Source organism: Panthera onca, chromosome C1, assembly GCF_046562875.1.
Source record: "Panthera onca isolate mPanOnc1 chromosome C1, mPanOnc1 haplotype 2, whole genome shotgun sequence".
In the NCBI taxonomy this organism is placed as follows: Eukaryota; Metazoa; Chordata; class Mammalia; order Carnivora; family Felidae; genus Panthera; species Panthera onca.
The window spans coordinates 118,983,318-118,996,007 of record NC_138346.1 but is presented as its reverse complement, the minus strand read 5'-3'; the positions used below and the strand labels follow the sequence as shown (position 1 = coordinate 118,996,007).

Below are 12,690 nucleotides of genomic sequence, written 5' to 3'. Positions count from 1 at the left end.
GAGAGAAACAGAGAGAGAAGAATATAGCAGGTATGCACAAGAAGCAGATTTGGGGCAAGAGTCCCAGTTTCTATTTCGTGGCTTTAGGCTTTTCCCAAGTTCCATAACCATTTCTGCTCATGGATTCTATTAATCACCATTGTTTCTTTATAATAATCCCCCCTCCTTTCTTTGCTTGGTTTCTGTTACTTATAACCCCCAAAACCAATTAATTAATAGAAGAGCACAGAATCACCCTGGGGCAACCCTTTCTTGAAACAACATTCATACTTTTACTTTTTTCTTCTTAGATACACTACATGATTCAGACATCCTTTAGACACACTGAAATTAATATTCCAGAGAGAGGACAGTGGTCTTCTTAGGTTTGATGAGCTATAAGGAAAAGGCCAGAATTTGTGTGAAACTTCCCAACACTAAGACGTCAGGAACTCTGAATCTGAGTGACTTTTGCTTATGACTTAATCAGCATCACATCATTCACACACAGATGTTGCCTTTGAGCTCCTGCCCTTTGGTCCTTTGGGCAATACAAGACTGTAATAATTGTGAACACTGTGCTCAGTACATGGAACATAGTCAAGTCTTTGACATTGAATGGGAAAAGGGTATCAACAAATATTTGTTTAGTACTTTAGAATATATAAAGCTTACATATATTCTTTGTCTGCCTGAAACCTGACAGCCCTGTAAAATGGTAAAATACAAGAATCTTGGACTTTATAAACGTTGTACTAAAAAGAAAAATAGAAGTCTTGAATATCATACTTAGAGCTGCCAACAAATTCTTAACAACTTATTGAAGAAATCAAGTAATGCACATATCTAAACTTAAATCAAGCTGCTAAAACCGGGTGAGATTTTCCATTAAAGAGTCAGAAGTTTGCAGAGATTTTAAAAGTGAGATCAGAGGAAGCAATAGCATGGGACTTGTGTCCACTTATTCTTAAATGATTATTGAGTGCCTAATAATATGCCAGATACGAGTGAGATAAGGATGATGAGTAAAACAGTCTTAGCAACCTGTGGCCGGTATCTACCCACAGACCAAACAATGCTGCTTAAGAGAATAGGTCTGCAAGTAAAGAGCCGCTCCTGTTTGAATTGAATGACTGCATACATTACAAAAGCATTTCTAAGAAAAGAGGAATGCTCTTGGCAGACACAAGAATAGATAGCCACTACATCTGGGCTGATATCCAGTCATATACACTAGTATGGCCGAACTGGTTATTTTAAAATTGAAATGTTTTCCTACAGGATAGTAAGCAGCCGCTCGCCTCAGCACCCCCTCTCCTTTCCGCACCCCCTCTCCTTCCCGCATCCCCTCAGCAGCACCAAAACCCTTACATATCTCCCTCCGCAGGTCATCCAGATTAGGTCCTAATTGGTCGCTTTCTATGCCAGTCAGTTCAAAAGCTCCGCCTCCCAGGTGGCCATTGGCTACCTCCAGGAAATTCAGAACGGTCCCGCCTTCCAGCCTGGCGCCCGCCCTTCGGCCACGCCCCTCCATGCAATCTCCCGCCAGGATGGAAAGGGAACCCTGCCTGCCTCCTGCGTCGGTGCTGGGTGGTTATTTTGAGTCATCATCCCTCACTAAACCTCACAGTGCGAGCTCCGTGGAGGCAGGAATCAGTCTTTTTTATTCTTGAATTCGTTCCCAGACCTTATCTGTGTCATCCACACAGACGGTCCAGACGTCCAAGTGAAAGTCAAGACGTGGGGGGAGAAAGGTGGAGGAAAGAGCAAAATGTGCATTGTAAGTAATGCGAAGGCCCCTATTTAAAATAATGACTACTGTAGATAGCCTGCTTCAAATATGAAACCTTAGCAAAACTAGTCCAGGCCTTCTAGAAACTACCTCCTGAAATGACTTCTTTCAGTGCATCTGTCTGGTTTCCCTACTTTGTCAGGAAAGCCTAGCAAAGAGCAGGCCCAGCTGCTCCATCCCTTGGAGTTTGGGATGGGTGGGTGGGGGGTGGGGGAATGACAGGGATAGCTGGGGTACTTTGATAGCATCTAAAATATTTTATTCAATTAAAAAAAATTTTTTTAACAGATTTCTTTCTTCCTCTACTAGCCTCTAAATCAAATCCTTTCAGGGCATAAAAAGTAGTCATGTGTTGTTCCCCAGAATCTAGTATCCTGTACTTGGAACCTAGCAAAGGTTCAATTAATGTTTATTGACTAAACGACCAAATGAATGGCATGCTCATAGATTGGGACAACACTTCATCGGTTGTATACAGCACAATTCACAGCTTGTACTGTACTAAGTGAAGACCTATCCATCAACCATTCCCTTCATTTCTCCAATTAGTTATTCAAAAATATTTATTGTTGTCTCCATGGGCTAGGAATAGTAGATACTGGTTTATACAAAGGTGAACAAAAGAAACATGATGTTTGTTGGTAAAGGTTACATTCTATCAGGCTCTGTCTCTCTCCCATTACCTCCACCCCAGCTCTACCCCCATTGCTTCTCACCCCTCAGTCTAGAATAAAAGCCTTTGATGGTGATTTTGTTTTTAAACACTGAATATCCTCCTAGACTGTCCCTCAAAACTACACCCCTACTCCCTTTCTGTGGAGTCTAAGTGGACTGAGTTTTCCATTACAAGTTCCTGATCTTAGCTACTGTTAACTCAACAACCACCACTGTTGGCTTGGCTTCCCCCTCTCATACTCCTACAGCTCCTTCTTCTATTGGACCCTCCCTTTTCTACTCATACTGATGTTCCAGAAATTAGTGAACAACTTTCTCACTGAGTGATTTTTCTTTACAATCGTATGGGTCAGATATTTCAGTTTTTACTAGTCTTTGTTATCCTTCCTTGTTTAAAAAGAAAGAGAAAAAAAGATGGGGTACCTGGGTGGCTCAGTTGGTTAAGCATCCGACTTCGGCTCAGGTCATGATCTTGTGGTTCATGAGTTTGAGCCCTGCATCGAGCTCCACACTGACAGTGTACAGCCTGCTTGGGATTCTCTCTCCCTCTCTCTCTCTGCCCCTCCCCCACTTGTCCACACACGCACACGCTGTCTCTCAAAATAATAAAGAAAGAAACCTAAAAAAAAAAAAAAAGAAGGAAATTGAAAGCTGGATTCATTCAGTTCTACCTGCCTGAAAACTGAACCTAATGTGACGTTAAATGTGATGAAATGGGATACAACAACTTGTTAATTTTGTCTTATGGCGAATTCTCTATCAACCAAAGACACAATTCTTGTTAATCAGTCCCTTGGGAGCATCCTTCTCCTGCCCCCTAGCCCACCCTTTCATTCCATTACTATCTGATGGGGGACCTTTTCCTCCCCACTTTGTTAAGGAATATGATCCTCTGGCTCTGGAAATCTGACAGTCAAACCCAAAGTTCAATGTGCCATTTCTCTAAGGAGGCCTACCTCAGAGCCCTTAGGTGAATAAGAACCAAAATCCCAAAAGCAACTTCCTTTTTTTATTCACTATTTATGCAGCCTGTTGCTTCTTGAGAATATTGCAATGGCAACTTTGAATTGGGGTTTTAGGGGATCAAGACAACAATCCTTTCTTCCTCTTCTAAATTGAGATCAAACTGGGAAATAGACATACAAAACTAGACAGAGAAATACTACTACTACTTTTATTACTGATCCAATTAAATGGGGAACATGGATTTGGATCCCAAAGGTCTTGCTAACATTCTACCCCAGATTTAGGCAGTCTTACCCGTCCAGCTGGGAAACAGCTACCTTCCCCAAAGAGGCAGCAGGCTCCTTACCACATGGCAGAGAACACACATCCTGGCACTGAGGCCAGAATTTTCTCAAAAATACTCACCTGTCTCTGAGTATGGCCCTACACCGAGGGGAACCTTGGCCCTACAAGGGGACAAAATGATCTTAGCACCTTTGTTTCCTACTAGTGAAGCGGCTCTGGTGATCTCATAGACATCCAGCCATTTTCTTTCCTTCAACCTTCATCTGGAAATAAGTTGTATCGCAATATGCTTTTAGTGGAGGATGTGACTTTTGTAAATTTTGTATGGTACAATGCCTTTCTTACCTGCCTCCTCATTGTGACTGTGTTGTACTTCAGTTTGTGACAAAGTATTGCCACAAAAGTAACATTTTTAGATTTTTTTTTATATTGCTCTGGGGATAGAATGTATATTTATGTTGGCATCCATCATTTTTGTTGCCACCAGTGGCAAAACCTCAGTTTAAATTACTGAATGTGTTTGGGTTTTTAGCAAGTTTTATGTTACTACTTATTTTTATTCAATATGCTCTATGAAAAAAGATGGGAAATGCTGCTCGGGAAACTTAAAAATACTAATAAGATAAAAAGCCCTAATTTAACCTCTAAAATGCTTCAAGACACTGGTAAACAGACATTATGTATCATGCATGATATTCAGGTGCTCTCAGAAGCTCTTGTAAAATTTGTATAAAGATTTTTTTTAATGTTTTTGAATTTATTTTGAGAGAGAGGGAGAGAGAGTGGGGGAGGGGCAGAAAGAGAAGAGAGAGAGACAACCCCAAGCAGGCTCCTCACTGTCAGCGTAGAGCCTGATATGGGGCTCAGTCTCACAAACTGTGAGATCATGACTGAAGCCAAAACCAAGAGTTGGAAGCTTAACCAACTTAACCACCCAAGTGCCCCCAAATTTATGTAATTTTAAACCATTTTTTTTGAAGAATAAAGGAAAAAAGTCAAGAAGATAGTTTATATCCAGGTTAGACTGGATTCAAATACTATTTACCACAAATTGCAACAGAGGCATTTTATGTTTTGTTTTGTTTTTTTTCCCTAATTTGGTCTTTGTAACTGTTGTAACTTTGTAACTATTGAGATTTGTCTCAAATAGAATTTTATGGAGGTATTTTTGTTTTGTTTTGTTTTGGTGAGGGGTGATGGTGGGGAGACAAACTTTTTTTTAACATGGATCAAATTATAAATGAAAGAGGGGATATTACTACTAACCCATAGAAATAAAAAAAGATTATGAGGGAATACAGTGACTAATTGTGTGCCAAAAAATTAGTCAAACTAGATGAAATGGACAAATTCCAAGAAAGACACAAGCTACCTGAACTGATTCAAGAAGAAATAGAAAACCTGAATAGACCTATAACAAATAAAGACAATGAATTAATAATAATGGCAATAATAATAATAACAATAATGCCTCCCACAAGGAAAAGTCCAGGTCCAGAAAGCTTAACTTGTGAATTCCAGAAAATGTTTAAAGAACACTAATGCTTTGCAAACTCTTCCAAAAAAATATAAGAGAACACCTCCCAACTCATTCTAAGAGACCAGTATTACTCTAATACCAAAACCAGTCAATTACTTCACAAGAAATGAAAATGACAGACCAATATACTTTATAGTAGTGAACTTTTTCCAGCAATACATAAAAAGGATTATACATCAGGGCACAAAGGTGGCTCGGTTGGTTGAGTGACCAGATCTTGGTTTCAACTCAGGTCATGATTTCACAGTTCATAGGATTGAGCCCCATGTTGGGCTGCATGCTAACAGTGGACAGCCTGCTTGAGATTCTCTGCCTCTCTGATCCTCTTACATTTGCTCTCCCTCTCTCAAAATAAATAAATAAATGTAAAAAAAAAGGATTATATATCATGACCTAGTGGAATTTATTTGAGGAATCAAGATTGCTTCAACATATGAACATCAATAAATGTAATACATGATATTAATAGAATAAAGGACAAAACACATGATTATCTCAATGAATGCAGAAAAAGCACTCAAGAATATCTATCCTCTTTCCTATTAAAAACAGTCAACCAGCTAGGAATAGAAGAGGACTTTCTCAACCTGATAAATGACATCTATGAAAAACCTACAGCTAGCACTACTTAAAAGTGAGATTGAAAGCTTTTCCTCTAAGATTTGGAACAATACAAAGATGTCCACTCTCACCGCTTCTATTCAACATTACATTTAAAGTTCAAGCCAAAGTAATCAGGCAAGAAAATGTAATAAGAGCATTGAAATTGGGGAGAAAGAAGTAACACTAAATCTATTTGCAGATGACTTAATATATGGAAAATTCTAAAGAATCCACAAAAAATAGAATTAATAAGTGAATTCATCAAAGTTGTAGGACACAAGATCAATATGCAAAAATCCCAATTGTATTTTTATGCACTAGAAATGAACAATCCAAAAATAAAATTAGGAACACAAGTCCATTTGCAGCAGCATAAAAATAAATATTTAGTTAATTCAACAAAAGAAGTATTGGATTTATAGACTTAGAACTATAAAATATTGTTAAAATAAATTAAAGAAAATCTAAAAAAAGTGGAAAGACATCCCATGTCCATGGATTGAAAGATTTAATGGGGTTTAAATAACAATAATTCCCAAATAATTATTAAAATAACAATAATTACATGTTCATTGCAATCCATATCACAATCCCAGCTGGTTTGTTTGTTTTGTTTTCGAAATCTGCAAGCTCATTCTAGAATTCATCTAGAAATGCATACGACCCAGAAGAGGCAAACAATCTTGAAAAAATTAACAAAGTTAAAGAACTCACACTTTTCCAACTTCAAAATTTACTACAGAAACAGTAATAAAAACAGTGTGGTACTGGAATAAGGATAGACATACAGATCAATAGAATAGGATGGAGAGTACAGAATAAACTCATATATCTATTGTCAACTGATTTTTAACAAGGGTGACAAGATAGTTCAGTGAAGCAAAGAGTAGTCTTCTCAACAAGTGATGTTGGTACCACTGGATATTCACATGTAAAAGATTGAAGATGGACCCCCTTACCTCACATCTAATATAAAAATTACCTCAAAATGATCATCAACCTAAATGTATGACCTAAAACTATCTATCACTTAGAATAAAATATAGGAATGAATCTTTATGACCTTGGATTCAATAGTACTTTTTTTTTATGTTTATTTATTTTGAGAAAGAGAGTATGTGTGTGGGCATGGAAGTGAGGGAGAGACAGAGAGAGGAAGAGAGAATCCCAAGCAGGCTCCATGCTAAGATTGTGGAGCCCTACATGGGGCTTGATCCCATGAACCATGAAATCATGACCTGAGCCCAAATCAAGAGTTGTATGCTCAACCAACTCAGCCACCCAGCACCCCCAGCAGTAGTTAAGTAATTAACTTAAATAAGACACCAAAGGTGTGGTAGGAGGATAAAAAAGATAAATTGAACTTTACCAAAAGTGAAAACTTTTTTGCTTCAAAGGATATAATCAAGAAAGTGAAAAGACAAACCACAAAATATTTGCAAATCATATATAAGGTAAAGGAATTGTATTCATTGTATCTAACAGATATTATATAGATATCTCTATATATCTTACAACTCAATAACAAAAAGGCAAACAACCCAATTAAAAAATGGGTAGTGGGGGTGCCTGGATGGCTCAGTCAGTTAAGCGTCTGACTCTTGATTTCAGCTCCAGTCTTGATCTCACAGTTATTGGGTTTGGGCTCCGCATTGGGCTCCACACTGACAGCACAGAGCCTGCTTGAGATTATCCCTCTCCCTCTCTCTCTCTCTGGCCCTCCCCTGCTCTCGCTCTCTCTCAAAATAAAATAAAATAAACTTTAAAAAATGGTAGTGGACTTTTTTAAGTAAGCTCGACACCCATTGTAGGATTTGAACTGACAATCCCAAGATCAAGACTCACATGCCCTACATACCAGTTGAGCCATCCAGGCACCCCAGGTGGTGGATTTGAATAGGTATTTCTCCAAAAAAGATATACAAATAGCCAACAAGCATATGAAGTGATGCTTACCATCATTAGTCATTAGGGAAATGCAAATCAAAACCACAGTGAGATACCACTTTATATCCACCAGGATGGCTATAATCAAAAAGACATGTAATAACAAAGGTTGGTGAGAATATAGAGGAAGTGGAACTCTCATGCACTGCTCGTGGGAATGTAAAATCATGCAACTACTTTTGAAGATAGTTTGGCAGTTTCTCTAAAGCTTAGACATAGACTTACCACGTGACCCAGCAATTCCACTGCTAGGTGTCTACCAAAAAGAATTGAAAACATGTCCTCTCAAAACTGTGTACATGAATGTCATAGCAGCATTATTCATAATAGTCAAAAAATGGAAATAATCCAAATGTCTATCTATCAACTGGTGAATAATCAAAATGTGGCATTTCCATACAATGTGATATATTTTGGGCAATAAAAATGAAGGAATTCCTGGCACATGCTACAGAGTGAATAAACCTTGAAAACATTATGATAAGTGAGAGAAACCAAACATAAAGGACTACATATTACATGATTCCATTTATGTGAAATCTCTAAAATAAACAAATCTATAAGGACAGAAAGTAGATTAGCCCTTGCCAAGGAGTGGAAAGAGGGAGAGTAGGTAATGAGGATGGAAATTGTGAGTGACGATAATAGCTACAGGGTTTCTTTCTAGGGTGAACAAAATGTTCTAAAATTAGATAGCAGTGATGGTTGAACAATCCTGGGAATATACTAAAAAACTACTGATGAAAGCATTCAAAGAACTAAATAAATAGAAAAATGGAAAGATACTCCATGTTCATGGATAGGAAGACTCAATATTGTCAGGGTGCCATTTCTTCCCAACTTGATCTAAAGATTCAATGCATTCTCATTCAAAATACCAGCGGGTTATTTTGTGGGTATCAACAAACTGATTCTAAAGTTTATATGGAGAGGCAAGAGACCAACAGTAGCCAACACAATACTGAAAGAGAAAGTCAGAGAACTAACACTAGCTGAGTAATCAAGACAGTGTGACATTGACAGAACATTAGGCAAATAGATCAGTGGAACAGAAGAGAAGAGAAAAGTAGACCAGCAAAATATGGACAACTGATTTTTTTACAGAGGAAGAAGGCAAATCAATGTAGAAAAGATAGTTTTTTTAACAAATTATGTGCTGGAACAACTGGACATCACATGCAAAATAAGGAATCTAGATACAGACCTTACACCTATCACAAAAATTAAGTCAGAGTAGATCATAGACCTAAATGTGAAAGCAAAACTAGAAAATGCCTAGAAGAGGGGCACCTGGGCGACTCAGTCAGTTGAGCAGCCAACTCTTGATTCAGCTCAGGTCAGGATCTCATGATTCATGGGACCCTGAGTCAGGCTCTGGGGCTGACAGCATGGGGCCTGTCTGGGATTCTCTCTCTCCCACTTCCCCACTCTGAAAATAAATAAATAAACTTAAAAGAAAGAAAGGAAGGAAGGAAGGAAGGAAGGAAGGAAGGAAGGAAGAAAGAAAGAAAGAAAGAAAGAGAAAGAAAGAAAAAGAAAGGGAGAAAATGCCTCGAAAATAACATTGGAGAAAATCTAGGTGACCTTAGCTCTGGTGATGATTTCTTAGAAACAACACAGATATGAGCCATGAGAGAAAGAACTAGTAAATTGAACTTCATTTAATTTTTTTTTAATGTTTATTTTTGAGAGGCAGAGACAGAGTGTGAGCAGGGGAGGAGCAGAGAGAGAAGGAGACACAGAATCTGAAGCAGATTCAGGTTCTGAGCTGTCAGCACAGAGCCCGACGTGGGGCTTGAGCTCATGAACCACAATATCATGACCTGAGCCAAAGTCAGACACTTAACCAACTCAGCCACCCAGGCATCCCACCATCCGGCAGAATTCTTAATCAGGTACCTGGGTAGAATCAGGATTTTTTTTTTTTTTTTTTTTTTATCAGCTAGGGCTTCACCTGTTTTTACTGGATATTTTCTGCAGTATCATTATATTGAATTGTTCTGTCAAAATTTCTGATGTCTCTCACTTTCAAACAACCCAAAATGTAATAGGACACTTAATATTAACAAAGCCAAAAAAGTTTTTTAAGTAAATTCCAAGGCAATAGAGCTACCCAAACAAAATTATGTCATCACAGAACCCAGTTTAACTCTTGGGACAATGCAAAACCACATAGCTATTTCCAAACATCATAGCAAAAATTCAATGTTGAATAGAGAAAGAAGAGAAAACCTTTTCAGTTTTATCCTCTTTTGCTTATCAATCATTTCAGGACAATTATCTGAAGCTATGACTTGTAAACATAGTTTCAGTTGTTTATGGTACTGTGTTTAATATGTAGTGGGTGGAGGTGGAAATCACCTGTAGAAATCGTTTCCTCTCTTCCGGTGGGACACTTGAGATCTTCGTGTGTTGTTACAAAATTTAGAAATTTACAGGTTGGCAGTCTCAGTTTAGTCTCATTAAACCGTGGTTTAATGAGTTTAGTGATTTTGATTTTCCGCCAGCAAATCAAAACCTATTCATTTTCATTTCCCCCTTTGAAGCCCCTCTTCTGGTACCTGGGGGCTGATTTGAATGTACGTTCTGTTTAGTGACATAACTTCCATCCTCTCTTGTGTGGGTTCCTTTTCAGCCCTTGCAGAATGATTCCTGCCAATGCATAAAAGCTATGGAACTGATTAGATCTATGAAACCTGCCTCCTGGTCAAGATGTCCCTCTTTGTTTCAAAAACATTTTTTTTAACGTTTATTCATTTTTTTTTTTTTTTTTTGAGAGAGAGAGACAGAGAGAGACAGAGTGTGAGCGGGGGAGGGGCAGAGAGAGAGGGAGACACAGAATCTGAAACAGGCTCCTGGCTCTGAGCTGTTAGCATAAAGCCCAAAGTGGAATTCAAACTCCCTAACCCTGAGATCATGCATAACCTGAGCCAGAGTCAGCAGCTTAACAGACTGAGCCACACAGGTGCCCTGAGAGGACTTTATTTTACAGGAGCGGGATGGACCTAATGGAGAAGGTGAGGCCAAAGATATAAAGGCAACAAAAGAGGGCGACTCTTGATTTCCGCTCAGGTCGTGACCTCATGCTTCGTAAGTTCGAGCCCTGCGTCACGTGGCTTTCCACTGACAGTGTGGAGCCTGCTTGGGATTGTCTCTCCCTCTCTCTGCCTCTCCCCTGCTCATTCTCTCTCTCTCTCTCTCTCTCTCTCTCTCTCTCTCTCTCTCTCAATAAATAAATAAAACTTAAAAAAAAAAAAAGAAAGACAACAAAAGATAATTGAGAATCTCTAACAGGGACAGGAGTGGTAGGGTAAATTGGGCAGGTAAGACATACTGGAGGAAAAAAAGAGGTAAAGATATAGATTAAGCTGGGAGGTTTGAAAGAATGATGAGATACTGGGTAGTGTCATTTTCTGGAGGCATTTGGAATCATGATAAGAGGCACCTTAAAATAAAGAAACAGTCAAGAAGTTGAATTGACTGGATGAGATGAGTGAGTGAGAGAGGTAAATCTCTGACCACTCCCAAATTTGGGGCTTGGGCAATGGGTGGATGATAGGGTTGGAGTACAACAACAACAACAACAACAACAACAACAACACAGATTTGGGAGGAAAATGTGTTAAGGATGAGTTCCTTTGTTTACATGGAATCCATCAATAGTGCATATTCCCTTTTGCCTCTGAACTTTGGGATCCACAGTGCCCACTACAAAGATAAACCCGCTCTTCTAAGCCTTGCGTACATAAAATAGTCACAGAAGCATTCTGCTCTGCTAGGGTCTCACTAGCTTCCTTCCTTAGTGGACTATAAGAAAAGGCTTTTCAGAAGGAACATGAAGTGGAGAATTTATTTGACCTATGAACTTTTTATTTTTTAACCATGACTACATTCCCTTGACTGGATATTGGATACCAAGCTATATAGGCTTTACTAGGAGTTCTGCATGAAAAATGGCAATCCGAAAGTCTCAAATGAAAGGAAAACTGAGGTTATTTAGGAAGAAGATTTTTACAACAACTAAAGGGAAAATTGAGGGGATAAAAGAGTTTAAGAAGGAGAAAGAGGGAGAGTGGGAGAAAAAGGGTTCGCCAACAGCCTGGGGAAGTAGTGATTCTGAGGAAAGAATAATGTAACATAGAAGACGATGACTGAGTTGGAGGGAGGAGGAAGACAAAACCCGGGGAAATTTGGAGAGAGGGAGTGTGAAAAGGAGAAACTTTTTAAGGTTGGAAATTGAGGGCGGTGACCGTGGAGTGGATAGGAAGACGAAAAAGAGTGCCATGTGGGAATGAAAAGGTTTCCAGGTTGAGGTAGTGGGTGGAGAGAGGATGGGGTGATGATAGAGGGTGAAGAGACCGCGGCGGGTGTTTGTGGGCGAGGGACAAGAGCAATCTGGGAGGAGCAGGTGGCCGAGGCAGCCGCGGAGCAGGCCTGGTCCTTCCAGGTTTCCGCCGCAACCCGCGCCTGGAGGATGCTCCCTGGCAGCGCGCGAAGACCGTGGGGAAACCAAGCAGGGTCAGTCACCGGGACAGGCGCGGCCAGGCCCGGGAAATCCATGAAGAAGACCGACAGCGGGTCCTGCTGCCGCCGCCGCCGCTGCGGCTGCAGCTGCTGCCGCCGCGCGTCCCGCCGGGCGCACCGCGCGCCCTACTGGCCCGGGGACGCGGCGCGAGCCCCACCGCCCTCGCGGCGCTCCCCTGGCCGGGCACGACGGCGTCCCGAGGCGGCCGGGAGCTGGGCGGCGGCGGCCGAGGAGGAGGAGGAGGCAGCCGCGGCGGCTGCACCCTGGATGAGGTGAGAGCCCCGCGGGAGCCCCAGAGGCTGCGGTCCGCGCGGGGAGCGGGGGCGCGCGGCGCGCTGGGCGGGAGGACCGTTCCCGGGGCTGGGCCCCGGGGGCTGA

At 40.5% G+C, this 12,690-nt stretch overlaps 1 protein-coding gene across 15 annotated transcripts in view; it reads left to right on the top strand.

Moving 5' to 3' along the window:
- The first annotated feature begins 12,330 nt into the window (after positions 1 to 12,330).
- LOC132671191 (myomegalin) overlaps positions 12,331 to 12,690 on the top strand; it is a 216,426-nt gene continuing 216,066 nt past the window's right edge. For all 15 annotated transcript variants that reach the window (XM_060621698.3, XM_060621711.3, XM_060621702.3 and 12 more), the window contains exon 1: positions 12,331 to 12,584. In XM_060621698.3, the coding sequence (XP_060477681.1) occupies positions 12,346 to 12,584 (239 nt within the window). In that variant the 5' untranslated portion in view covers positions 12,331 to 12,345. The remainder of the gene's footprint in view (positions 12,585 to 12,690) is intronic.